At 46.5% G+C, this 26,462-nt stretch overlaps 1 protein-coding gene across 1 annotated transcript in view; it reads left to right on the forward strand.

The window, feature by feature from the left end:
* LOC149359809 (cadherin-like and PC-esterase domain-containing protein 1) overlaps positions 1 to 26,462 on the forward strand; it is a 212,888-nt gene that overhangs the window by 180,468 nt on the left and 5,958 nt on the right. Inside the window, exons 13-22 of the mRNA XM_089571913.1 lie at positions 5,231 to 5,337; positions 6,018 to 6,143; positions 11,444 to 11,535; positions 13,510 to 13,539; positions 16,420 to 16,609; positions 19,197 to 19,377; positions 20,633 to 20,756; positions 23,460 to 23,596; positions 24,954 to 25,174; positions 26,133 to 26,234. Coding sequence (XP_089428039.1) covers positions 5,231 to 5,337; positions 6,018 to 6,143; positions 11,444 to 11,535; positions 13,510 to 13,539; positions 16,420 to 16,609; positions 19,197 to 19,377; positions 20,633 to 20,756; positions 23,460 to 23,596; positions 24,954 to 25,174; positions 26,133 to 26,234 — 1,310 coding nt within the window. The remainder of the gene's footprint in view (positions 1 to 5,230; positions 5,338 to 6,017; positions 6,144 to 11,443; positions 11,536 to 13,509; positions 13,540 to 16,419; positions 16,610 to 19,196; positions 19,378 to 20,632; positions 20,757 to 23,459; positions 23,597 to 24,953; positions 25,175 to 26,132; positions 26,235 to 26,462) is intronic.

The following is a 26,462-nucleotide window of genomic DNA, read 5'->3' on the forward strand; positions in this document are numbered from 1 at the left end:
AAAAAGCTCGCTTCCGGTTATACACCACCTCCGCCGCCAAGCTGTGCACCTCTTTTTTTTTTTTTATTCAGAACAGCCGGACGATGTTTTATAAACCTCCCGATTCGTGTCTGTACCGCGGCAGGGCTGAAACACAAGAGCTCAGTAGAAGACGCCCATTCTGACTGCGCGCGTTCATTACTGGATAAAAAATTGAACCAGGAAGGAGATATAGAAGATAAACAAAAAAAAAAGAAAAGGACGTCATGCAGCGAGCTGGTAGGGCGAAGCACGGCGCTAGAAAGCGGATCCTCTCTGTCCAGCCAGCGGCCGCGCTTAATGGCCGGGCGATATACCGCGCTTAATAGCGGGCTCATTAAAACGTGATCTAGCACTCGCCACGCTACTTATATTCCTGGCGCGGAAGATTAGAGAGACTCGCGCCAAAAGACGTATGCCCCCTCGCGTCCACGTGCGCGGGATGTGGGCGGTGTACTGTGTGGCCGGGGCCTTCAGAAAGCGAGGGTGGAAAAACGTATGCGCTCCTTTTAGTTCCCGTTTTCTCGACGTCATCCTCGCGTGCATCTATCTCTCTCGTGCTTCTTTTGTTTTGCCTCTTTTTTTTTTTTTTGTTACGAAGACGAAACGGCGGAGGAATCTCGCTCGTCCCACCTGGTCCCTTTACGCTTCGAGTACGACGACCGCGCTGTTCGCTTCTGTCGTGATGAATGACGCAGCGATAATTGCCCGGCGAGCGCTGTTCACCATAACAAAGCGTGGGCAATGGTTGTTTTCTTTTGTAGAGTTCTTTTTTTATTTGATTCGGCCCTCCGCGAATTTATTCTGTCCTCCGGTACGCAGAGAGGGGTATTAGTAGTCGCCAGGTGAACCGCGATGTTCTGTCGAACGAAGGCTCAAGTTTGTCCAGCGTACCTAATATGATGCGTAGGATCGGTATAACATGGCTGAAAATGTATAAGCTTGCGCGCACTTTATACTCCGTGGACTTCAACCGTGTTGGTACGGATACCTGAAGCAGATATTCATCTGTGCCGCCGGAGCTTTGTTTAGAGAATGTGTTTCCTTCTGATGTACAGTCTTTGTCAAAAATAACCAGGCTGCATGGTTTCCTTCTAGCTCGTACAGTAGAGCGCTTGCAGCTTCCCTGAAACTGAAATTATCGTTAAAGGTAAGGACTGGGGGGTCTTCTTACCTTCCAACACCTTTAGATCTTTAGGAAAGCCACAAGGGCTCCACTGCACGAGCTAGAAGCAAAACATGCAGAGTGGTTACTTTTGACAAAGACTGTACGTACGTATGCTTGTGCGCTTTGGCCGCTTAGCATGAGATGTGCGAGCTGGGTTGAACCGGGAGTGCAACGCCGCTAGAAGTTGAAGCAGGAGCCACATTTTCTGTCATCGTAAACGACCGTCCCGTCCCATACTGTGACACCACAGTGAATGTCGGAGTTCTGTGATATAAAAGTTCCGAAGGGATAATTCTTCCATGAATGATCGACATCCAAGTATTAACAAAATATTTTTTCATCCCGTTCCCTACTGTGATACCACAGTGAATGTTGGAGATTTTGCTTATTAAATATAAAAGTTATGAAGGAATAATTCTTGCATACATAATCGACACCCGAGAATTAAAAAAAATTAATTTTTCATCCCGTCCCTTACTGAGATACCACCGTGAATGCTGGAGTTTTGGCTTGTGGAATATAAAAGTTCCGAAGGAATAATTCTCGCATTAACAATCGACATCCAAGTATTAAACAATTTTTTTTGTCCCGTCCCTTACTGAGATACCACTGTGAATGTTGGAGTTTTTGCTTGTGGAATATAAAAGTTCTAAAGGAATAATTCTTGCATGAATAATCGACATCCAAGTATTAATAAAAACATTTAAATCCCGTTCCATATTGTGATACCACAGTGAATGTTAGAGTTTCTGCTTGTGAAATATAAGAGTTCTGAAGGAATAATTCTTGCATGAATAATCGACATCCAAGTATTAAAAAGTGTTGTTACATTACGCGGTGCATGCAGTGATATGCGCATAAGGAAGGACGAAGAAGAAGCTCGTGAGGTTTTGTAAAAGACGACGGTCGAGCAGTGTCGGCTGGTGCCTGCAGTAAACGCCTGTCGTTTGAAAGCCCTGTCTTCCGTGTTCGCTCTCTGCGATCCGAAGTGGAACAACCCCGTAACAATATTTTCAAGTTTTAGACTCTTTATAGACTATTGAGAGACTCTTAGAGAGACCAGCATGACAAGAGCTACGAAAACACCAAAAATCCTTTCCCTCTATTTTAAGAATGTAGAAAACTTCGCTGGCTCATTTTTTTTTTTTTTTTTTGCACTCTAGGAGTGGGAAAATCATTCGGCTAGACTTAATGGCCCCCAAGCATTTAACGGGGCTCGCACAAACGACCCGATCAGCCCATCTGCACAAGGTTCTGCTTGCGACTTGAGCAGTCATTTCGGAAAAATGTAAATTTCACTCACGTAGTTCTATCAACCAGCCCTTATAGCACCGTTGGATCAGTAGCTGCCGCTGCGATGCTGATGCGTAGGCGCTGGTCACTGCCCCGTTCTGAATATGACCGCGCTCAAAAGCGTATCGCTGCCAAATGATCTGAATAAAGCCAGACTAATGACTCATGCGGGGGCGGTGTGGTGCTTACAGCAGATCGCCACAAGTGAAACCAGCACCATGGGTATCAAAGTTCCTAAATTTGGTCGGACAGTTTCTAAACAGGCCTTGCATAACATTGTTTTGCATAGCTTATAGTAGTGCAATGCATTCGGGGTACATGTTTTTAATGGTTCATTAGAAGCCTCAGCGGGGAAAAAAAAATGTGCCGTCGGTAACAAAATTCTCTCATTGGCTGGACGGCAGTGACGTCACCAGAGAGAATGATTCCTATTGGTTGAAGGGATGTCATGTCATCAGACCGGAAGTGCTTTCATTTCCGGTAAAGACATCAAGAACTTCTAATGCTAGCGCAATGTCAACACATTATTGGTTACGTTGCCCAGGAAATTTTTTTCCTGCATTCTTTTTTTTTTGCTTTAAGAGAAGTTAGGATAGAGCGAAACAAAACTGCGCGAAGAAGACGGGACAAAAGAAAGGCACGAATACACACACACAAAGCGCAGACTTCCAACTGACTTTATTTTGTAAAAGCAGGGTGCTTATAAAGGCAATCACAGCAAACTAGGAGACAAGCAGAAGCAACGTGCGAACGGCAATGACAAAGTCAACAATACCACGTGTGATTACGACGCATGAAAAGTTCGAATGTGACCATCTAAGAAATTGATTTCTTGACATGAAAGAGATAAAGAAGGGGCGCTAACACACTTATCACCCCTTTTAGAAATGAAAAAGGCCTCGATAATTTCTCTTTCGGTTTTAGTTTTGGCTTTCGAAAGGAACTTTGTTTTTTCCAGGTAAGGAGAACAGGTTTTCATGTCGCAGCTCTTACAGTGCAAGGGTAGATTGCTGCCAGTGCCACTGCTAAGGGATCGCCTGTGTTCTAAAGCGCGCTCATTAAAACAACGGCCAGTCTGGCCTATGTAGGAACGACCGCATGACAAAGGTATCTCGTAAACAACTTCGGAAACACATTTTGTAAACTTGTTCCAGTGGTTCTTCTTGCAAGTGGTGGGTTGCTTTCTTGTTCCAGCCAGTAGAGGGCACACTTTTTTCAGCTTGCAAGGAGCCGAAAAAACAACGCGTATCCCATGCCTTTCTGCTACCTTCTTGATGTTATGGGAAAGGCAATGAAAATACGGCATGACAAATGGTGGCTTGGAATCCGAGCATCCTTTATCTTTTTCTTGTGAAGATTTTAGCCTTTGAAGCAGGCTTTCGCAGGTGCCAAGAAGTAGATGACGGGGATAGCCAGCGGAAAGAAGGCGCTCAACTTGACAGTGAAAACTGGATGACATGGTGTGGGTACAGGATTTCTGCAGGGCAGAGAGGCAGGCAGACATGATGATGCCACGTTTGACTAGCTTAGAATGAGCGCTTTTATAGGGTAGTAGACTCTTGTTCGACCTTGGGCTATACGACCAGCAAAGGTCGAACAAGAGTCTACTACCCTATAAAAGCGCTCATTCTAAGCTAGTCAAACGTGGCATCATCATGTCTGCCTGCCTCTCTGCCCTGCAGAAATCCTGTACCCACACCATGTCATCCAGTTTTCACTGTCAAGTTGAGCGCCTTCTTTCCGCTGGCTATCCCCGTCATCTACTTCTTGGCACCTGCGAAAGCCTGCTTCAAAGGCTAAAATCTTCACAAGAAAAAGATAAAGGATGCTCGGATTCCAAGCCACCATTTGTCATGCCGTATTTTCATTGCCTTTCCCATAACATCAAGAAGGTAGCAGAAAGGCATGGGATACGCGTTGTTTTTTCGGCTCCTTGCAAGCTGAAAAAAGTGTGCCCTCTACTGGCTGGAACAAGAAAGCAACCCACCACTTGCAAGAAGAACCACCGGAACAAGTTTACAAAATGTGTTTCCGAAGTTGTTTACGAGATACCTTTGTCATGCGGTCGTTCCTACATAGGCCAGACTGGCCGTTGTTTTAATGAGCGCGCTTTAGAACACAGGCGATCCCTTAGCAGTGGCACTGGCAGCAATCTACCCTTGCACTGTAAGAGCTGCGACATGAAAACCTGTTCTCCTTACCTGGAAAAAACAAAGTTCCTTTCGAAAGCCAAAACTAAAACCGAAAGAGAAATTATCGAGGCCTTTTTCATTTCTAAAAGGGGTGATAAGTGTGTTAGCGCCCCTTCTTTATCTCTTTCATGTCAAGAAATCAATTTCTTAGATGGTCACATTCGAACTTTTCATGCGTCGTAATCACACGTGGTATTGTTGACTTTGTCATTGCCGTTCGCACGTTGCTTCTGCTTGTCTCCTAGTTTGCTGTGATTGCCTTTATAAGCACCCTGCTTTTACAAAATAAAGTCAGTTGGAAGTCTGCGCTTTGTGTGTGTGTATTCGTGCCTTTCTTTTGTCCCGTCTTCTTCGCGCAGTTTTGTTTCGCTCTAACCATGAACCGACTAGCCCAACATCATGTCTTACTTAGAAGTTAGGAATTCCATATTTCTGCATGGTTTCTGTCGTCATGTGCCTTAGCGCTAAAATAAATAGACTCTAAGAGTATTAACAGCTTATCCAATGACAGGCCTAGTACAAGGACTGCAGTTCCTCTCTTCTGCTGTTGTCATTTCAGCTGTACCCGACGTACAAGAGCGGGCAGTACAAAACCTTCATCGACGAGCTAGAGCAACTGCAGATGGGAACACTGGAAGCAAGAGGAGCAACCGAAGATATACAAAGGTGCGCTGGTGTTCTTAAACATAATTTTTACACACTGCATCTGAATAAGCACAGCGGAAAGACCTTTCACCAAATTGATGCCTAATAACATGATGGCATTATATATTCGAACATTGCAAACAATTTAAATTGCGTTAATTTTCGTGTGCCGAAATCAGAAATCTGCTTCCATCAATCATTAACATATACATTTCCTTGCTTTAAATGCATGATGCTGCTTTTTTCGTGGGTGTTGTCGTGTCCTCCGGTTCGTCCTGTCTTCTTTTATGCCCTATAACTTCATTTTAAGTGTGTTTCATGCCTCAATTCTATTTCCGGATGGCTGGTCCTAACGATGAGGCTCAAAACTCTACTGCAGCTGTTTCAACCTGTTTAAGTTTACGGTGTTTTAGGGTAAAAATGCTGCTATCTTCTCGTAATAATGTCGGCAATTGCTCTGTCGTAGAGGCACTTAGATAATATAATTATGGTGGCAGTCTTGTGACCAAGTTCTGTGATGTTTGTTTCAATATAAGGTGCAAAGTGCAATTCTCTAGAGAAAGGCATGTCGCAGCATTTTGCGTGCAGCATGTCAGTTGTGCATGATTTTAGAAAATTATTTAGTCCTTCCCACTCCAGCAAGCGGTGACGTTTTACGCAACAAAATACTCAATCACCTCTTCCTGTAATCGTGGTTGCAGGAGCTCCGGCAGCCAACACGGCACTGCCGACATGCACCCGGTAGTCGTGGCGCTGCAGAGGCACTTCAACCGGCACCTGGCAGACGACAACTACTCGGACCTGGAACCGGAACCCAGCGACGTCTGGTCAGTGCCCGTGTTTCGTGCTTTCGCTCACGCGACCAGACAGTACAACAGTTATTAATACGCATGAAACTATTGAGGTGGAGTTTGTGCAGAATAGCGGAATAAAGGAAAGAAGGTATGTGCTACTTTCCACTACACAGTGCGAACACGTGATGGCTATAGCCGCATGCATGCGGTGAACCACATGCGATTCAAAATTTCCGAAGTTATTTATTCAAATGCGCATCACTGTACTCGCGTACAGGGAGAAAAAAGTTCATGCCTTTTATAATGGCAGTAGGGCTTTTACCCCGGTCTCCTATACTCCTTGAAATTGCCATATGTGCCACCTTTAGTTGTGCTTGAATGACGAAACCAATATCGATTTTCACGTCCAATAACAGCGCCACCGAAAGTGCCCTTTCATTGCAGCAACGAGCTGTTCCTCTGGGTGCTCCCTTCACACAGCCAGATTTTCAAAATCACGGCTCTGCCTCTTCATCAAACCACTAGCTGTCGTCCATCAGAGCGTCCCTTGACCCCTTCCCATTCCCCTTTTCCCTCACGCATCGCTTCCGAGGTTTACACGCCCAGCGACACTCAACCCGTGTGCCCCGATGCACCCATCTTCCCGAGGCAAGCGAAAAAAAAGGGCAGCACGTCGGAAAAGCGTCGTACGAGCAGGCGAAGTTTCCCGAGGAAACCCGAACAGTCCCGAGGCGCCGTCCCGGAGAAAAGCGGACGAGCCGAGCGGTTTATAAGCGGAGCCGATGGCGAAGAACCCAACGCCAAACAATAAGACAACCACTAAAAAGAAAAAGGAAAGAAGAAGAAATAGTAGCTGGATGGTTTGGGGGACAGAGAGAGAAGAGGCAAGAGTGGCGCGCTGAAAGCCGGGAAGGATGTTACGCCTTTGGAACAACAGCGGGTACGCTGCAGGTTCTGCAGTTACAACCACTTAAGGAGGGTCGCCCGGGGTTGGCAAGGCCTCGTGGCCTCCTCGGGCAACACAATACAGCGAGTGGAGTTCCTTGTCCCGACAAGCGCCGCTGTCGGCATGCGTAGGGCGCGCACCGAGCGCCAGAGACGTGATGGATCGGATCCGCTTGGCGAGGTTTCGCCGAGCATCGCTCCAAGCTATCCTGATTATCACTTTCTTTCTTCCTATCGCTTACTCCTCGCTCACGGTGGTTATTCTTCGTTCTTTTCATTTTGTTTTCCGTTGGGGGTCGTGATAATATCTGCGACGTGTCTGCGGGCTTACACTCGCTAAACAACCACCGCTGTAGTCCCAGGGGCTCGCAGTGTCGCGCTCGTGTAACGTGAAATCGAACCGTCTTTTGTTGTGCGCTGTCCACGTACGTGGCACTTCGTGTGCTTGGGCCCAACGATCAGACTTCTTTTTTTTTGCTTGCGACATTACTTGGACGTAACTTCTCACCTTTGTGAACCGTGATTAAACTGTGAAATTTGATTGGTTTATATCTTTCGCGTGTAATCTCGCCACCTCAGAGTTCTGGCGTACTCTTCAGTTTTCGCATACCTATCAATCACTTCAAGCCTGTCACCTTGCGATGGCGGCTTAGGACAAAGGGGGCTCGTTTGATAGCTGACTCAGCGCAAAAGCGCAGATAGAACAAAATACAAGGTCCTTAGAGCTTCGTAGGTTGTTTCATGGACGAACTCTTCGACCGGAATATGTTCGTGGCATCGCGTAAGAAATCAATAGCATTTATGAGAGCCATGTTTGGCCGGTCAGTCCACCGTGATCACAAAACGCCAGCTTAACTGAGATGGTATTTTGAAAGTTGTAAACCTCCACGCAGGTCATCTACAGAATCATACCAGCTTTTGAGACAAAACCGAGTATGTGAACCAATAAAAGAATGGCGTGTTTACGCCATTTGTACATATTTCAAGTGTATACGCATGCTTGTAGAAGAAAGCCGAAGTTTAGCTGCTTTTTGGCGCGACAGAATTTGGTGCTGCATCCACTTTTCGTACGTACGCGATGGCAACTTGTACTTTCGCCTGCCGTGGTCTCTCTGTCTCTCTTGTTTGTATTACTTTTTCTTTCTCGTTCAAGCACAATATTCTGTAAAGGATGAATAACAAAGAGGAATTGTGATCCGACCCGCTCACAAAACGAAAGTGCGTTTCTCGCTATACGTACTGATACCACCCGATTCCGCCAGACGATGGAAACGGAGACGGAACACCCCTGCCAGCAGCAGTAGCAGCACTTTCAGCTTCTAGAGAAATGGACATATAAAAGATGCACCAACGTGAAGGGAGGGAAGAACGCTAGAGGGGGAAACGAAGGGCCAACTTTCACGTATACCTCCAGGGCGACGCTGCAACCGAGCACAGCACACGGGTTGGCTCGGCAGCATCGATCTCCCATCTCGAGTCATCAACTATTTATATGAGATTCGTAAAATGCCAGAAGAAATCATTACGGAAAGAAATGGGGGAAGAGGAGGACTGCTAGAAGCCGACGGTCGTGCCACGACGCTACCCCCCCCCCCCCCCCCATCCACCCACTCTCACCCCCTTCGCGTGGCTCGGGGCTTCGGGTTCGCTTCCATGCATAATTCATACATGGGCCTCTTTCCATCGTTCGCTCCTATACGTTCCTTCCTCCTGCGTACACCGTGGACTAGGCCCAGATCGGACGCGGGTTTTAAGCACGCCCTATAGCTCGAAAGCTCTTATACCTCTTCCATATTGCACTCTCCCACGCCCCCCCCCCCCCCCCCCCCCCTGGCCTTCCTTTCTCGCTTTTCAAATTTTTTACCTTATTTTTCCTTTTTTTTTTTCACAAGAACAAGAGCAGGCCTATACTATCAGCTCTTCATTTCATCCTTGTTGCACGTTCACAAAAGAGAAACTGAGGACAGACGAAGTAACCACGATGCGAAAGAATGCAACAGAAATAAAATTCTCATAATCTGCCGCCGCAGACCTGGCGATGCAATGGAAGGACCATTCTTGAGCGCTTTTTAATGCGCGTGCCCGGCGGCCAAGCAAGCACGTGTTTTCGAAGCGCTTGAGCTCGTATACGAGAGTTTTATGGCCGGCCGACCGACCGGCCTTTCGAACTGCTGGTTCGAGCGAGTCTAGCCAGGTTTACACTTTCGCTTGAGAATGCTGCGTTGTTTCTCTGATGGGTACGCAACTGTTCGGGGCTCTATTTATAACCGGGGTTGCTTAATGCCAGCGCTTCGGACGGAACACGGGAAAGAAGCACAGTGGCTCGCTTTTTTTTTTTCTCAGCTTCCAAAACTTTCTTTGGTATGTCCATTACTAGTGCTTCTAAATAAATCAATTAGTGTCATTTTCATCATTAGCTACGTCCACCACAGCTCGAAGGCCTCTCCAATTGATCTCCAATTAGAATTCCGCAACTGTGGTCACCCAATGTACGCAAATTTTCTGATCTCAGCTGCCCACCTGATACTCAGACGCCCACGCTGTTTTTAAGTTCTCTTGGAATCTACTCCCTTACTTTAATGAACAATCTGCTATCTTCCCTTGGTATTACATCCTTCCCTATATTCAGTGCCTCTTCATAATTTCAGCTACGTTATCTTAAACTCCTGTTTCCTACGTAACCCAGTCTGCTCTCCTTTGGTCCGTTAACGTTACCTATAGCATTTTCTTTTCCATAGATCGCTGCTTTACTCTGATTTCGATTCGCTGCCTTTTCGTTAACTTCCAAGGTAGGTGCTCACTGAAATATGCAACTGATATGTACTGGTAAGCGGCTGTTCATGACCAAAGAGTACCTGTTGTATGCACTGCACCCAAGTCATGTTCTCCTAGTTGCTTAAGTCATGGTCCGCATCTGCAGTCAACACTTCGCCTAGATAGACTTATTCACTGACTTCTTCCAATACCTCACTGCCTGTCGTAAACAGCTGTTCTAATATCAGAATTTCTTTTGGTTTGGTTTTGTGGGGTTTAACGTCCCAAAGCGACTAAGGCTATGAGAGACGCCGTAGTGAAGGGCTCCGGAAATTTCGACCACCTGGGGTTCTTTAACGTGCACTGACATCGCACAGTACACGGGCCTCTAGAATTTCTCCTCCAAAGAAATTCTAGCCGCCGCGGCCGGGATCGAACCCGCGTCTTTTGGGTCAGCAGCCGAGCACCATAGCCACTGAGCCACCGCGGCGGCAGAATTTCTTTTAAGGTCCCTTAAATTTTCTTTATTTGCCTTCGCTTTTCGATTTGGTTTGCTTGAAGCCGAGTCATAACGGCAACCGTGATGCAAAGTTGCGCAAATAGGGAAAAGCGGCAGCTCCAGTTGCCACTAAGTTTCTGCAATAACGAAGCGTTTCCGAGAAACTCTCCCCTACTCTAATTGAAATTGAAACTATACAAATGCACGCATATTGGGCCGTCTCTCCTAACACGCACGCTTTTTAGCGGTTTCAAATTCCTCCAACACCGAGTGCACCTTTAACCGCTGTTCGCTGTGCTATCATCGTCCCTGAAAAAGCTTACGGGGTGACCACAGCCTCAAGAATTATGATCTTCTTGAGGCTGATCTGATCTGATCTGAGAGGCATTTGTCCTGCACTCTACGTATATAGTCCGATCATAATGAGGACGATAGTCTCTTTTTTGTTAACCTGACTTCGTGAGAACATTGTGCCTCTTTTTCTGATCCTGGAACACCATCTTTTTTTTTTTTTTTGCAAAACTGAATATGTAGCCTGTAGTTGGCGTATTAAGCGGAACTTGTCAATGTAGCATACCCAATAATCCTGTACAAAAGAAATTTTTGGAGGTAAGGAGTTTATGAGCGCAATTTTTTCATTTATTGCAAGAATTCACTATCACATTCAATGTCCGCAGATCTCCCGTCGGCAGGCTTCCGTTGTTTTGCTATTAACGTTTTCGCTATCTTCGAAAGCGTCCCTTTTTCTGTGCCAGTCTTAACTGCTCTATGCGAGGGATGAAAACACTATAACAGAAAGATTTTGCTACATATCGGGAGAATTGGCCATTACCTTCAATATTTCTATGCAAATACCTTACAGTTTTGATGTACAAAAATGCTTGCCATCTCAGACTGGCAACACTGATTGCAGCTACTGAGCCCTAAAAATGGGTGTTCAGCCCCTTATGGTCGTCCTACAAATGACCAGTGACGCCACTGATAGGGAAAAGTGCGAAGAAGGGAAACTTAACAATTACAAAAAGACCCTTTTGAATGATATCTGTCATTAACATCGCGGCTAATATGGGTTTATGTTATCGTACGCGTGTAGTAAGCATGGCTGCTGACAGCTACAAATGCACGTTTCTCGCAGGAAAGGGACCAACAACTATTCGGCGCAACACACTGACAAGCAGGAAGAGGACTTCCTGAGCGGTGGCCAAGACTTCTACGCGTGGAGCCAACGTAAGACAAACTATGTCTATTCCCGCCTCGGATTAATGTCAACGACAGGACGGCGTTTTAAAAAACTCTCTAAAATAGCTATTTTGTGCGCCGAGTACACACTACTCAAATACGCGCTGTATATAGCATTTTGCGATTAAGGCCTGTGCTTGGCACAATTGCGTGAATCGAGTAGATTCTTGTTGAATGTTTGGGTTTATGACGCATAATCGGTTAAGGAAGTCACGGGCCAATCATAAGTTTAGATAGGTTTTCTCGCTGTGCTGCAAGTTTTAAAAGTTTCAATTTTTTTATGCTCCTTTTTGAAACCTAAGCACATATTAAGATCGGGGTTCCCTAGGCTTCAAAGAACTTTAGATTAGATTACATCTTCATGGTAGAGAAATCGACTTCTCACTGTGCAATTCAATATACTTGTTCTGTTTTCTTATTTCTGAAAAAAAAAGAAACGTAATATTATGTTCTCGTAACATCATGCTTATAAATCAAGTGTTGGTGAACATCTGACCGCCGGCCACTCTTCTATCTCCCCTTTACGTAATGTCTCAAATGACCCTTAAAGGTTAATAAATGATCTGATGTGTAGCTGCTGGAACCAGCTGGTATTTTTCTCCCAACTCTAGTATATCTAACACGAGGCTTCCTACTGTCTTTCCTTGCTTCTTTTCTGAGCTCCGTCTTCTTCCCTTTATGCCGCCTGGCACAGGAAACTTTTGTGCTGTAAATTTTTAAACATTGATTACATTGTATGAGCTATACACTCATGTACCACTGTAAAAACGCCTGCCACGCAAAATTTCTGCCACGCAAAATTTCTGCCACGCAAAATTTCTGCCACGCAAAATTTCTGCCACGTTTGGTCCGTCACCAACGAAACCACTCACGGTGTCGCTACAGGCCTGTCCTTTCGACACAGGCGCACCTTGATATATGCTCAGTCACTGCGAGTCGGAAAGCTCAATCTATTATGGCGAAAGCCTTTAATGGCTCATACTATCGTCCGTTAACAAAGTGTGTCACACGCGTTTAGCTCGGGAACTCAAAAAGATAGAAGAAAACCAATGGTTGCTTCAGATAGAGGAGGAAAAATGAACCTAGAAGCCAAGTTTTATGACTGTAGATTAATTATTTAATTAATTATAGGCAAAAATGTCTATATTGCGTCGAAATAGCTCGGACGTCGGTATAGCCACGAGAACGGTGTGACGTCTCATCCACCTGAAGTCGTCACGGCATAGTGAAAATTGTCACAGAATGGTCGGGAAAACATCGTATTTGTGCCAAATTGGATGGAAAAATGTATACTTAAGTGTAATTAACACTTAAGATCCCCAAAAGATGTATATTTCGGGTATCGATATAGCCACAGGAACGGTGTGACGTCACATCCACCGGAAGTCGTCACGGCATAGTGTCCTCGGCTTTCGCCTGTCAACACTTTAGTTGCCAAAGTGTCCTCGCAATTTTTTTTTTTTTTTGCACGCACGGCCCACGGTTGTCCAGAAAAAATATCCGCAGCATCGCGCGTCTAAAAAGAAGCAGGAGTGAGTGAATTTAAAAACTTTAAACCTCGGTTTCGGGCAACGCATATTTCTTGCATAATAACATTCTGTTCGTGCCACGCGCTGGTATCCTTCCGCTTTTGATTCTACTTCACATCTACGCGGTGTACCTTGGCAGTCGCTTCACCACAGCTTTGTCGGGCAAACGTTATAACACCCCCATGTTTCGCGTCATTCCAGGAAAATTTGTGGTTATGTCCCCTGGTACGGAACAAAGAGCGGCGCGGCGTTAGAACCTGTTGAGTACGCAGTTTGAAGTAAGAGCGGCCCGAAAAAAAAATGCATTCATTACTCCCTTCCTTTCTTGCGGGGGAAAAAAAAAAAAGTAACGTTGCGCTTGCGAAGCGAAGTACCATAGCTTTCTTTTTTTCTTCCATCTCTCTCTTTCTTATTCACTTTTCTCTCTTTTCAGCGACCTTGACGAACGTCACTTGCAGCAAAGGTAAGCCGGCGCTGCGACGACGTCTTGATTTATTATCCGCTGTTAGCGAGACGCTCGGTATTCGCGCCGAGGATATACGACCCGACATTACAGCGGAGTGCGCACAACGCCGCTGCATTTTCGCGCTCGAACCGGGCGCGAGCTGAAACAACGGGTTGCATCCTCCATGGCCGGAAAACACCGGCAGATGGCAGTACCGTCCTCTTTCGAAACCCCCCCCCCCCCCCCCCCCCCCCCCCCCCCCCCGCTCTATACTTACCGCTTCCTTTCTATATTTTATGTTTGATATGGTAGAAAAATGTCGGAACAAAATTAAAACTGTGCCTCTCAAAGTCGATTTCGGGAAAAATAACAAAGGAACTTAGGATGAAAATGTTTACTTAGTGAGCTCGAGCGTAAAATGGGACTTTTTTTTCCCTCGCCAGTCAGAAATGCTGAGTTACTTGAGGCTATTTTTTTTTCTTCGTCCTGAATGTTCACTTTTCTTTGCTTCTGGGATTCTTTACAGAGAGTGTTGCCGCGAATCTGCGCGCGACATTTTTGGACGTTCCGCTAAGTTATGACCGAAATGCTATTATCCGCGTTTCGCGACTAGGCGAACACTGTAATGCGAGAAATTCGGAGTTCGCTTTGCCCTGGATTTTCTTTCCTTTTTTTTTAACGCGGCGAGAATTGCAAGCATGATTTTCAGTACTGCCCGTTGCGCCACGCATCAGCGTAAAAGGAGAATAACGCCGCTGCACAAAGGCGAACGAAACTACGGCCCGAGAAAATTACTTTTGAAACAGTTCTTGCGCGAAAGACTCATTGAGCTTAAAATAATGGTAGTCTGGTGCAAAGGTTCCGCTAGAAGTTGACTCCAAAGGGGTCGCGGCCGCTACCATACCTCGTTTCCTTTGTCTAACTAAACTAACTTGTTGCTTAAGAATTGTCCTCTTCCACAACTATTTCTGCACAACCTCGCGTACCTTAAGTTCAGCCCAAGTAGTTTAACACAGCGCAGTGTATTCGCTGCTTCAGAACCGTTCTTTCTGCCAAATATCAACAAAATTGTTTCTGCTTGCTACCGCTATTTTAATCGCGTTTTTTCTCTGATTTTTCCTGTGATTCTAGGCAAGGTTGCATTTCTTGCATACTTAGGAAATACTCTCTCACATTCGGACGGAGAGGTACACTTCAGAAGCTCTCATGTCGAGGCCTTATGGGGCCAGTTACTGTTTTCTTGGAATCTGTTACCAATCCCTGGTTGGTTTCAAGGTGAAATGTAGCGCCGTCCTGCACTCCCTATGAGTCCACAAGTCGGCTAAAGCACTCCAGTCAATCGCTGATGTTGTTACATAGATGGCACCAGGAAAACTCGTCAGTATAGAAGTGTTGCTTATTCGCCATTTTGAGAAAACAACAACAACAACGATACAACCGAAGCGTTATTCGTTGGCGCCAAAATGTACGGATTTCTCAAGTAACTGCTGCGATGCAAGTTTGTATAACGGCCAGTACGGTATCGGCCTGTTGTGCGTAACCACGATGTTGAGCGAGTTGGTATGGCCTACAACGGAAAAAGTGCGCGGAAGAAAAACACAGGGTCAGAATCAGTTCAGAATATGCGAGACATTACAGCGCCATCTAGGTTTAAATCAATTTTTCTTGATTTTACCCGTGGAAATTGTTTAATTAATGCGTGATAGCATGCCACATTCTAAACCGAAAGCACTAAAAAGGGAGCAACCTGTCCTCGACCACACTCCTTTTTTATAAAAGGGAATGCGCTAGTGGACAGATTACCTCCTTTTTTCTCCTATACAGTCGTATTCCTGTTTAGCGCATATTGGTGATTTTCACGGCCTAGAGGGGGCGCCTCAATTGGTCCAAAACGGCGGCGCCATGGAGCAATCTTCTGGGGTCAGCCTAGGTATAAGTGCGCAGGTTTTAAAATTTCGCGATAAACTCGCCTTTTTTCGAATTTCCCTAATTTTACAACAACGGCCCCGTGCAAGACATTTAATGAAGGCTTGTTAGCACTATAGTCAGTACTTGTGAGTACTTATAAATCAGGGTAGAAAATGACACAATAAACACTGAAAGAGCATCATGTGACAAAAGCGTTCGATTTAAGGTGGCCTTCATTCCCCAGATGTCTCGTCACACCTACTTGCGAAGCAAAGGAGACGTCCGAACATGAACTATATTTGCAACAAAAACATTTCTTCGCTCGCGTCGCCAATTTCACACGTGGCTAGAACGGCAACACGGCGTACCGCAGCATGGAGCACTGGTATGTCTAGGAAGGTCTTTTTTTTCTTGTCTCTCTTTATTCTTAGTGGTCTTTACTGACCACGAAGACTTATTTTCCTTTTCTTTATCAGAATATCAGGCATCATAAATATATAGTGGCCTTGATCCAGAAATTTTACGAAACATTTCATTGGCTGAACTGTATGCCCACATCTGCAATTACGTTAATGTATGAATTGCGCCGAAGTTGTTCGGAACTGAAATTTTATTCGAAACAGCTTTAGTGACGTGTGCCAAGCGCGGTACTGATTTATCTTTATGGAAGCCTGCCACTGCGTCCACTTGTTTCTTTTTCTGAGGTCCTTTCACTACTCTGTCCCATGTTTTCCTCTGTATTACGTCGGGGGCACACAGTTTTAAAGGTCAGTTCTCAGTCAGCGCTACAGTCGTCTGGCCCACGCAGTCGTCTGCCTCATTCTCTCTGGTTCTGCTGGTGTTTAAGTTTTTTGAAAGATCTAAGCGAAGATTGTGTATAGAACACGTTGTTTCTCGGTCCAATCTGACACGCTTGAATTCTGCGTTGGCGTGTTCTGCTCCGACGACCTGCCATGGGAGACGACACGCATCGGATGCTTCCCTACGCAGACCCATCGACGATGCCGTACCTGGCGCAGATTGTGACCGAGCCCCAGGTGCGGCTCCAGCCGGCGTTCAAGCCGCAGCGGACCGAGTACTTCGCCAACGTCTCGTACGACCTGGTGCTCCTCAAGGTGTGGGGGCTGGCCCAGCACTGCGGAAGCCACGTACGCGTCGATGACAAATACGGCCCGGCCAGGTGACATGTCACTTTGTCTGTCTTAGCATCCTGATGGCGGCTTACTTGTTGATACATGTTTACACTCTAAACAGGTTTACACTCTACACAGAAAGGAGTAAAAAAGGAGTGTATTGTCTTCAAGCACACTCCAATTTATAAGGTAGTGCGCTAGAGGACAGATTACACCCTTTCTAGTCCCATATAGGCGCACTGTGGTTTAGAGTGTAGAACAACACATACAAGGTGGTTGGAGTGGCTTTATGACGGACGGTGTGGTCGTATTAGCGTAATGCCTTCGTTGAACTACTTTCATTGAAGAAGGGAGGGCAGTGCGGTTTTTCTGCTGAAATTAATTCCCCGCTGTGGGCGAAAGCGGTCGTCCGTCCCACCCCATTCCTGTAATCCGCCCCTTCGTGGTACTAGAAAATGATAATACGAGCAAAAGGAACACGAAAGAAACACTCACAAAAAGGAGTGACATTGTTTATGCGATACAATTATTAGACTAATGGTTCAGAGTTTAAGTAATTTTGTTATTGGTCCTAAGAGGCACAGTTCCCATTGTACACATGGTAGAAAACTGAAATGCATGAGAACATGAAAACCACTAAACGCAGCAAACAAAATTAAAACTACGGTGCATATAAAGGCGCAGACACACGGCCACTATTCGCTGAAATACTATTATTCCCATAAAGAGTGCGCAGTGAAAGCAGCAAAGGTGTGCAAGCATGGAATGTATATCAGAACGGCTTTGTGGTCAACGTAGTGTGCCAAGGGCACAATTTCTATTGGCTCTGCTGCCTTCAAGTGCTTGCAAAATATTACGAAAGCACGCCTTTGTCATGCAGTCGGCGTGTTTCATTATGGAAAGTGCAGGTTCAACAAAAAGAGCGTGAGCAAAGGGCGGATATTTTGCACAACTGAATGTCTGCACTCTTTAAACCCACGCATCATCAAACGTGAATGAAGAAGGGCCATCTCTTTGGTGACGTCGAGCAAAAGAACAAGATTTTTCAGTGCTCCATGTTTATTCATTTCTATAGGTTCCGCAGCCACAGTCAACCGTGTTGAATTGCCTACACTTCAAAATTAAAAGGAATTCGATAGATGCGCTTCTAGTTCCCTTGGCTGTCAACGTGCGGCGCATGGCTTTGAACATTCAGAAATAGTGCATTCACATCCTCCGTGATGTTAAAAAATAAACAGAATGACCTGGTGGTTGCAGAACCGAACATGGAAGGCCGCTAGGCTTAGCGACACTGGCTGGGCGTTGTCTTGAATTCCCGAATTCATAATAGGAAAACAATTCTTTAATTCCTGGCAATAATAGGGAAAGGCTTCTTGTCATCCAAATTCGTAGCAATTTTGAGCTCAGGTGTTGATATTTAGTGCCTTCAGGTGCTATGAGGACCAAATTTCGCATTCTAAAGTAACAACACAAAAGGAGCTTGCATGACGTCCGGTTTTTTTTTTTATTGCGAAAGCAATACTGCGCTAGGTTTTGAGCCTTCAGCGTCGTCCCGGCGGATCCACGTTTGACCTTTAGCTTGACCTCTGTTGTGACGTCACGCCACACGGAGAGAAAACGGGGGCCCCAGCTCGGCTCGCAGCTGCTGTCCCAGCGCATCCACGCCGCGCCGCGCAGCAGCTGCGCGGCGCTGCCGCGAGGAGGCGCTCGCTGTGATGACGTCACTCCAGACGGAGAGAAAACGCGCAGCCAGAGCTATTGCTTTCGCAACTTACCGGGCTTAACTAAGCTAAGCCTCTGCCAATTTTTTTTTTTTTTTGCATTGCGTGCGAGCATCTGTTGTATGCATGGACTTGAACATCTATCGCCCGCATCACTAGGCGTGCGGTTGCCATATTAGACACTTTTAGTTGAGCGTACGCAGTAAGCTTCCGCACGCATCGCTTACTGCGTTGCGTACGCTGTAAATAGTGTAAGCATGACACTTTTAGCTGGCCGTGAGGCACGCGTAAGCGGTAGCGCCATCTAGTGACAAGACGCCAAAGCACATCAACGCTGTGTTGAAGAAATTTTCATCCGTAATTACTGATAACTAGGGTGGGTACACTGCGAGTCTTTTTCGTTCCAAGAAAAAAAACTATGCAAATAGAACAAAATGTAACAAATGACTAAAAGCTAGAAAACTGCTTCGCCAGGTGTTGTTCTTGCGATGTAAACACAGAGCATTTAGTTAGGCCTAAGAGCTTGAAAATCGACAAATGATCTGATAAACCGGGGATAGTTATCACTTATACCTCTACGCGTGGGCGAGAGTGTGCGAAATAAAAGCGAACCGCTACCATTTGAGCGAGCTATCGCGTCAAAGAATCCAGCGGTGACGTGCATTTATTCCGAAGCGGGCGAGCAGGGCGCCGCCATCTTGTCAACGCAACCCGTAACCTGCCCGTAGCGCACGCACGCAACGACATAAGTGCGTACGTACGCAAGCGGCCCAGCGGTACGGAACGTCTGCGCATGCGCACACGCGACCCGCAACGCTCCTGCGTACGTAAGCCCGTTCCGTACGGCCAACTAAAAGTGTCTATTAGTGTTCTGGTGCCGGTCTGACCCCCTTCTATGTTGTGGCATGTGCAGGCCGGCCAACTACACCCTGGGCGTGGGCGAGAACAAGGTGGTGCTGTACGTGATGGACGGGGGCCAGCCGGACCCGTGGGTGGTGAACGCGTACACGCTGCTCATCCGCCGCATGCCCCTGGCCGACGACTCCCTCGTATTCAGCCCCGCCGCCCGGCACCAGGTGTGCAGCCTCAAGCAGGTGAGCTGAGGATAGATATATTTATTTACTCGCGAATAACGAAGACGTTGGCTTCACTAAATGAGCCTGCTACTGTATAGCTGCTTGACGCCATTGTAATGCGCAGGGAGTAGCTGTTTAGTAACCAGCGATGAAACATTTCAATCGGCTTTGAATCATTCGTTTATCAAGTGATTAAGTCATTGCTTGATCATCGTCATCGTTATTATCAGCCCAATTGTATACACTAAAGTACAAAGACCCCTCACACTGATCTCTGATAAGCCTCTGCTTCTGCTGCAACTACCTTATTTCGGAAACTTCTTTATTTCATTTACACATCTGATCCTCTGCCGATCCTGGCTACACTTGCCTTCTCTCGGAATTCACTACACTACCGTAACGAAGCAAGAAAGGATAATCGCTGCTTGATCAAGTTATGGATTGGTTTATCGGTTGATTGTCTTGACAAAATATTGTTTGCTATGTTAATTAATGAGCAATGAGTCAAAAAAGGCGCTTGTCTTCAAAAAGCCTGGTAAACGCTCTACACACGACTGCGTCCAGAGAAACCAAGCGCGTGGAGGAAACACTGAATCAGCCTGTTTGAGTTTTTTGACGGGTTGCATAAATGTAACAATACAGAGGCACATCAGCTGTTTATAATAATCGGCGCATGTCGTTTATTAGGTCACGACGCAAACAGCTCTCAACTCACCCGTTAAAATGCACTTTTGCAGAAGTTGGTTGTATTGGCGTTAAACAGAGGCAGTCATGGCATGACGGCTGATGCATTCTTAGATCTTTTTCGACCAGAAATAAAGGTAAATGAGGGAACAAAAATTCAACACGGTCAATACAATTCATGCGGCAGAGTATGAGTATAAGCGTAGTATTTCCCTCCGACGCAGCAGCCGCTGCCACCGACGTGTTCACATCTTGCGAGAAGGTGGTGTGGTGCAGCCGACCAATCACAGTGTGTCACGCCGTATCCCCTCTCCACTCCCACCCCTCGCCTCTGATGGGCGATTGTGTTCTCCTATGGTCACCAGTCGCTTCTCACCCTTTTCCCCTCTTTTCTCTCACCCTCTGCTCCCCTAAATGTGGAAAGAGGATTCCCCTCTCTCAACTTTCCCCCTCTCCATCGAAGCTTCACACACCAACCCTTGGCACTTTTTCGATAATGGGCTCGGAATGCTAAAGCATTAAAAGTATGACTGTTATACACTTGTTATCGACGGTCTCCTGTTGACGATCCATTCAATTGCCTTTGCAGGAATGTGAAATGCAAGTATCCCCAGTAGAACCGTGTGGCCTATATAGTGAAGTCGGCGTAGACTGGCCCACTTATCTTGAAAAGACGGCCAGGCTTCCCGTCTGCAAGGATGGAAGCTCACCAGGTGAGACTGGGGGCCACACTAGTGTTTTTCTTACCTTAGTGTAGAGAGGGTGAAATACGATTTTAGCATTTATCTTACTTTCATGCTGAATGCCTTTGGGCTATTCTGACGTCACTGAAAATGGCACATATGGTCTGCGGGAGAAAATGACTACCGACAGACACTGTTCACAAGAGCGCTTGTATGTATACGAGGTCTGTTAGAAAAGTATCCGACCTTTGGCCGTTGAAAAAAAAACTTGCATAACTGGAGCGTTGCAAACCTAGTCATCTTTAAAGTAGTCTACTTGGGACTCCACACACTTCTCCCAGCGGTGCTGCCATTGTGGGAAGTATTCCGAAAAGGCCCTTTTCGGAATGGAGTTTAGCTCAGCTGTCGTTGCAGCCATAATGTTCTTCCTTGTCTGAAATCGCGCTCCTTTCAATGGCCTTTTGATTTTGGGAACCAGCCAGAAATCGCAGGGGCTATATCAGGACAGTAAGGAGTCTGTTGAACTACAGGAGTCTGGTTTTTCACCAAAAAATCTGATTCGAGTGCGAGGAATGTGCAGGAGCATTGGCGCGATGGGTGCGCCAATTTCCTGTTGACCTCAGCTCCGGGCTCTTGCGCCGCACAGCATCACGTAGGCAACGGAGGACATACCTGTAGTACTCTTTGGTCATTGTTTGACCCTGTAGAGTGCGTACTCGTGGTCTGCCAGACAGAGGGTGTCAAAGAAAGCAGTCAGCATGACTTTCACATTGCCGCGCAATTGGCGGGCCTTCTTAAGTCTTGGTGACGTGGAATGCTTCCACTCTGACGACTGGGATCTGGTTTCCGGGTCGTACCTGTACACCCAAGACTCGTCACTAGTGATTATGATGTTGATGAAGTCGGGGTCACTGTTTGCGGAATCCAGCATGTCCTGTGAGACTTCAACACGAAGCTGCTTTTGCTCCACCGTGAGCAGCTTCGGCACGAATTTCGCCGCAACTCTCTCCATGGCCAAATCTTCGGTGATAATGGAATGTGCGGAGAAATTGCTCATGTCCACCTCTTCCTCAATTTCTCGGATAGTCACGCGACAGTCCCGCATCACCATAGCGTTCAGTTCGGTAATGACCTGGTCATTTTGGCATGTTGATGGCCGATTGGAGCGTGGCTCGTTCTCCACCGATGTGCGGCCATCTTTAAAACAATTGTAACACTGCTTAAACTGTGTGCTGCTCATAGCATCTTCACCGAAAGCCGTCTGAATATTTCGAATGGTTTCCACTCGGCTGTCGCCAAGTTTATGGCAAAATTTGTTGCAGTAGCGCTGCTCCTTTCACTCCGCCATTTTCCTTGCAATAAAAAACCGACGAGAGCACTGCACACTGCCTCACTCAAACGCTGCTTTCCAGCGACTGACGCTATCGGCAGGCGGGAAAAAATTCATGCATGCGCATGAAGGTTCAAGGTCGCCTGATGCAAGCGCGCTTGTCTCATATCCATCAGGTGTTCGCAAAAAAAAAAATAAGGTCGGATACTTTTCTAACAGACCTCGTATAGCTTTGAATGAGGCATACTCCTGCGGAGAACGAGTTAAACCAGAGAATGTACTTCACTTCGGCGTGAAGCTAAAGGCACTGGACACTATGGGCCATGTATTTAGCACGAAGCTATAAAAATGAAGTGGTCGTTTCAGCGGAGTTTGAAGTTAAATCTCCCAGTAACTTTGCTGCGTTGTTTCCAAAGTAGCGTCTGTAGTTGGGTTGCCATGCTCATCCTCAAAAGTCAAAATTAATGCGTACGCTTTGACGGACACTACATACAGAAAGAGCGAAAAAACTATGAGCTGCACACAGCGACATAAGAGTAGATGTCAGGCATCTAAAGCGCCTCCCATGTGTACACAACCTCTTGTGCTATAACCACAAGTGGTAGGCGCTTCGTTAGCAAGGCGGCCAGCGTTTACATGTGCGTGCAATATTATAATGGGAGCAGTAGGTACCAGCTCAAAAACCAGTTTTGTTTTTGCTTCTGCGCTGTATGAAAAGATGTAATGAGATCCTTCGTGCAAATGAATCCTCATCCTAAGATAGAAAAAGAAATAAAGCATGCATCTCAATCCCATTTCGGAAGCAATGAAATGTTGCGTATGCTACTGTGATGCACGTTTCCTCCTGTACTGCGGCACATGCACATCATCGCATGCGCCTACTTGCGTACGCTGTGGCCATTTCTCGGACAGATTCGCGCAGCCCCTCAGCGCTCTTCTGTACAGAGTACTCAGCATATCAAACTTTCCATTCTTCTACTTCAGGCGTCTGGTCATTATTAGTTCTCCTGCTAGGCCCACACGAAGCACCGGCAAGGCAACCCAAGCTAACAAGCTCCCTGAATCTATGCTGAACCCAGCTTCAATATTTCTATGCAATCTACTGCGTTTGTACTGAGAAGCCGTGTTGCTCGGTTTAGTGTACCATGAACCATAAACTAGCCTGGACCCTCACGCTACTTAAATATTCGAGTTTTTCGCACTTTCCGTTGAAGTATACTCAACTAGGCTTTTTTATTCAATGGGACGACTAACAAAATCCCAGCGTCTTGGGTAGCGGTGCCTTAAATGCTGCATTCGCGCGGGGCTCACTTAGTTTCGAAGCTTGGCATGTGCGAAATATGTACGGTACACTAGATGGTTCCCGATTCCCTAAAGGTGACATCACAATGCGCTCACTGCAGGTCGCTGGATGGTGCCGTGCGAGAAGTGCGCGGCGAAGGATTCCTGCTTCTGGAAGGAGGCCCGATGGCAGCCCTACCGCTGCCGCTACGTGAACCTTCCGCAAAGGACGCTGGCCCGATGCATGGCCGGCAAGAAGGTAACGTGCACCCGTTGTGTTCCCAACGCTTGAGTGCCGCAGCCTGCAGGCCATGCCGCTGGTGGAATCAAATGAATGCGTTTCAGTAACGCCGAATGATTGACAAGTAGTTCGCACCGAGTTCCTTTTTTCTAGCCACGAAATGCTTTGCCTTCTTCGCCAGGTTTTGCTAACACCCCTGTTACCACCTTCTAATCTCTGAGCGCTCCTTTCTTCTTGGTTACTGGAAATTTCTCGCTGACAGATTATGGCCTGTTTGCATTCGTCTTTGTTCACTCCAAGTAGTGTCGCGCACAGTCCGTGGAAATGTTCCCAGCTGACGCTGGGTCATGCAGCTAAGTGTCTGTGCTACTCTGAGGGCCATAAAGAAATCGTCAGCAAGGTGGATGCTCCACTTTTCTATATGACTTAATCTTCAAATAGGGTAGTCGACTGCGCGGAACAGGCGGCAAACGACAACAACAGTAGCAAGGAAGGTTCCTTGTACACGCCTTCGAGACACATGAGGGACACTGAACTGTATCATGAATGGTGACGTTGCTCTTCGTTTTACGTGTCGCTAGCTCAGAACAATTGCTGGCAACAATTTCTAGGCTACAAAAACCCGTATCCAACAACCATTTCAACATCATCATCTGAACCTTAACGAGACGGAAGGTGGAGGAGACAAGATAAAAACGAGCCCATTACCAACTGAACCACTGACGTACCACGCAGCTCTCACTACAAACAATTGGTAGTTTTTGCTGTTAATTTTAAGCATTGCGCGCCAAGATCACCGCGTGAAACGACTTGACAGAACCTACGACTCACAGCCCCGGTCGTGTACGCAGTGGCTTAGAAACCCTAAGACAAATGCACCTGGCGTGCTACGATACAATCCTGCAATAAGGACTTATGTAGGCTAGTTGGTTCATTACTGAACTAAACTGGTCACGCTAAATCGGGCAGCGCTTGTCCTGATGGTGGTGTTTTTCGTGTTGACCACCACAAATTAGCCTTACGTTCAGTCTTCCGTGAATTTCTCCGCATATGTCTCGTAATATAAAGAAAAACAATTTTGTACCACCGATCGAGAACCCCTGTGTATTCAAAAGATTCAGTAATCGTATCGCTACCGGGCACAGCATAGTTCTTGAATACTCAGGGAACACAATGTTAGTTACTGTGGAAGATTTCACCTGTCCTGCTATCAATCCTGGGCCAATTCATGCTGCCAATTTCTTTCGACCGTACGACCTTGTGTTACGGATCGAAACAATCACCGCTGTGAAGTTCTAGTTTTCGGAACTAAAAGTCTTCACAATTAAAATCGAAACACGTTGTCTTTTTTTCCCTGGCCCTCATTCGAACGCAGCTGCTGTTCATCGGTGACTCGACGAACCGCGGCATGATGCACTACGTGATGGAGCGGCTCAACGGCTCGCTGCAGCACTGGGACAAGACGCACGACCTGCGCGTCTACGCCAACCTGAACCGCGGCGAGACCGCGGTGGCGTTCGCCTACTACCCGCAGTTCTGGCTGCCCACCAGCCAGAGGCCCGTCTTCGACAAGGCCCTGTACCAACTCATCGAGAGGTGAGGCCTAGCTGGACGCAGCATCGCTCAAACTATGCCTTTTCTTTTCGATGATGGGCTTCCGGGGGCCACAGCACCCGCTTAGCCATTCAGACTCGATAAGTTCGTTGTTTAGAAAAGAGGGTTGTTATGCTGTTGTATATACAACCACTTCCCTCCACCCTCTATCACCCCTACGTAATAACATCATCATGGGAAGCAAAATCAAAGTCAAAATGTAAAAGTCAGAGTCAAGTCAAAGTCAAGCCAAATCAAATCAAAGTCAAAGTGCGCCAACGAAAGAGGACAGGAAATAACAGACGATGCCATTGCGCAAGTTGTTGCGAGCTCTTTTTGGTACGTCCTAGTATCTAAGCGTCGTTTCGCCATGTTCACTCGCCAGCAATTATCCTTTGAAAGACAGATATCTCGGCTCTTGTCCCCGAATAAGTAGGTATGTGATGCTGGTCAGCGCATGCAGAGGAACCTGTGACACTTGCTCGCGAAATTCTGGACCGTGTTTTAGGCGGTCACGGGGCCTGTCCAGATGCTACAGTTTGAAAATGAGGCGGGTGTCGAAGCATCCGTTCACACATTGTTCCCGCGCCTCCGGATTTCTAAACGTTGGTTGCATTTTTCATTTTCAATTTCTTCACTCGACGCCAGAGCAAACACGAGAAAACAATTTAGTTTTTGCTTCTAACCGAAAACCGATTTGACGAAAGGCTCAATAAGACGAGTGAAAATTTTAAGATAAGTAAAAAGTTTTGACCTGGTTAATGTGACTCTCAGGAAACAATAGTTGACGCTGTGAACAATGTGAAGCGAACGTCTGTGCCGGTGTGTAGGGTCGGTGCATTGACCGCCCACGTTAGAGCACAAATATGGGTTGATTTCCGATCTTTCTGCCACCTACAGTTTTCTGAGTTACAATATTAGTTGTTAAGCATGACTTTCTTTCCTCTCTCTGTCGTTTCAGGTCGAAGCCCCTCCAGAACAATTCCAACACCGTCCTCATAGTGGGAGGTGTACACTGGCTTGCCACTCAGCACCTCTACATGCTCGTCAAAGCATTGCGCGGGTAAGTTGAATCTCTTCTTTGTGTGATAGCTCTGACATACTATCACGGTTGAAAGAAGCGCGAACAGCGCAGCGCCTACGCGCTCCGCTGTTCGAATTTATTTTTATGGTGCTTTTCCTGGTTGGCCAGAAAATGACGTTAGAGTCGTCTTAGAATGTGTCACGAACAACTCTAGCATATTTTTGCTACCACCTAAGTAAAAGCGTGTTTAAGAGAAATGCGAACAGC

Source organism: Amblyomma mixtum, chromosome 2, assembly GCF_055824585.1.
Source record: "Amblyomma mixtum isolate Tamu chromosome 2, ASM5582458v1, whole genome shotgun sequence".
Classification (NCBI taxonomy): Eukaryota; Metazoa; Arthropoda; class Arachnida; order Ixodida; family Ixodidae; genus Amblyomma; species Amblyomma mixtum.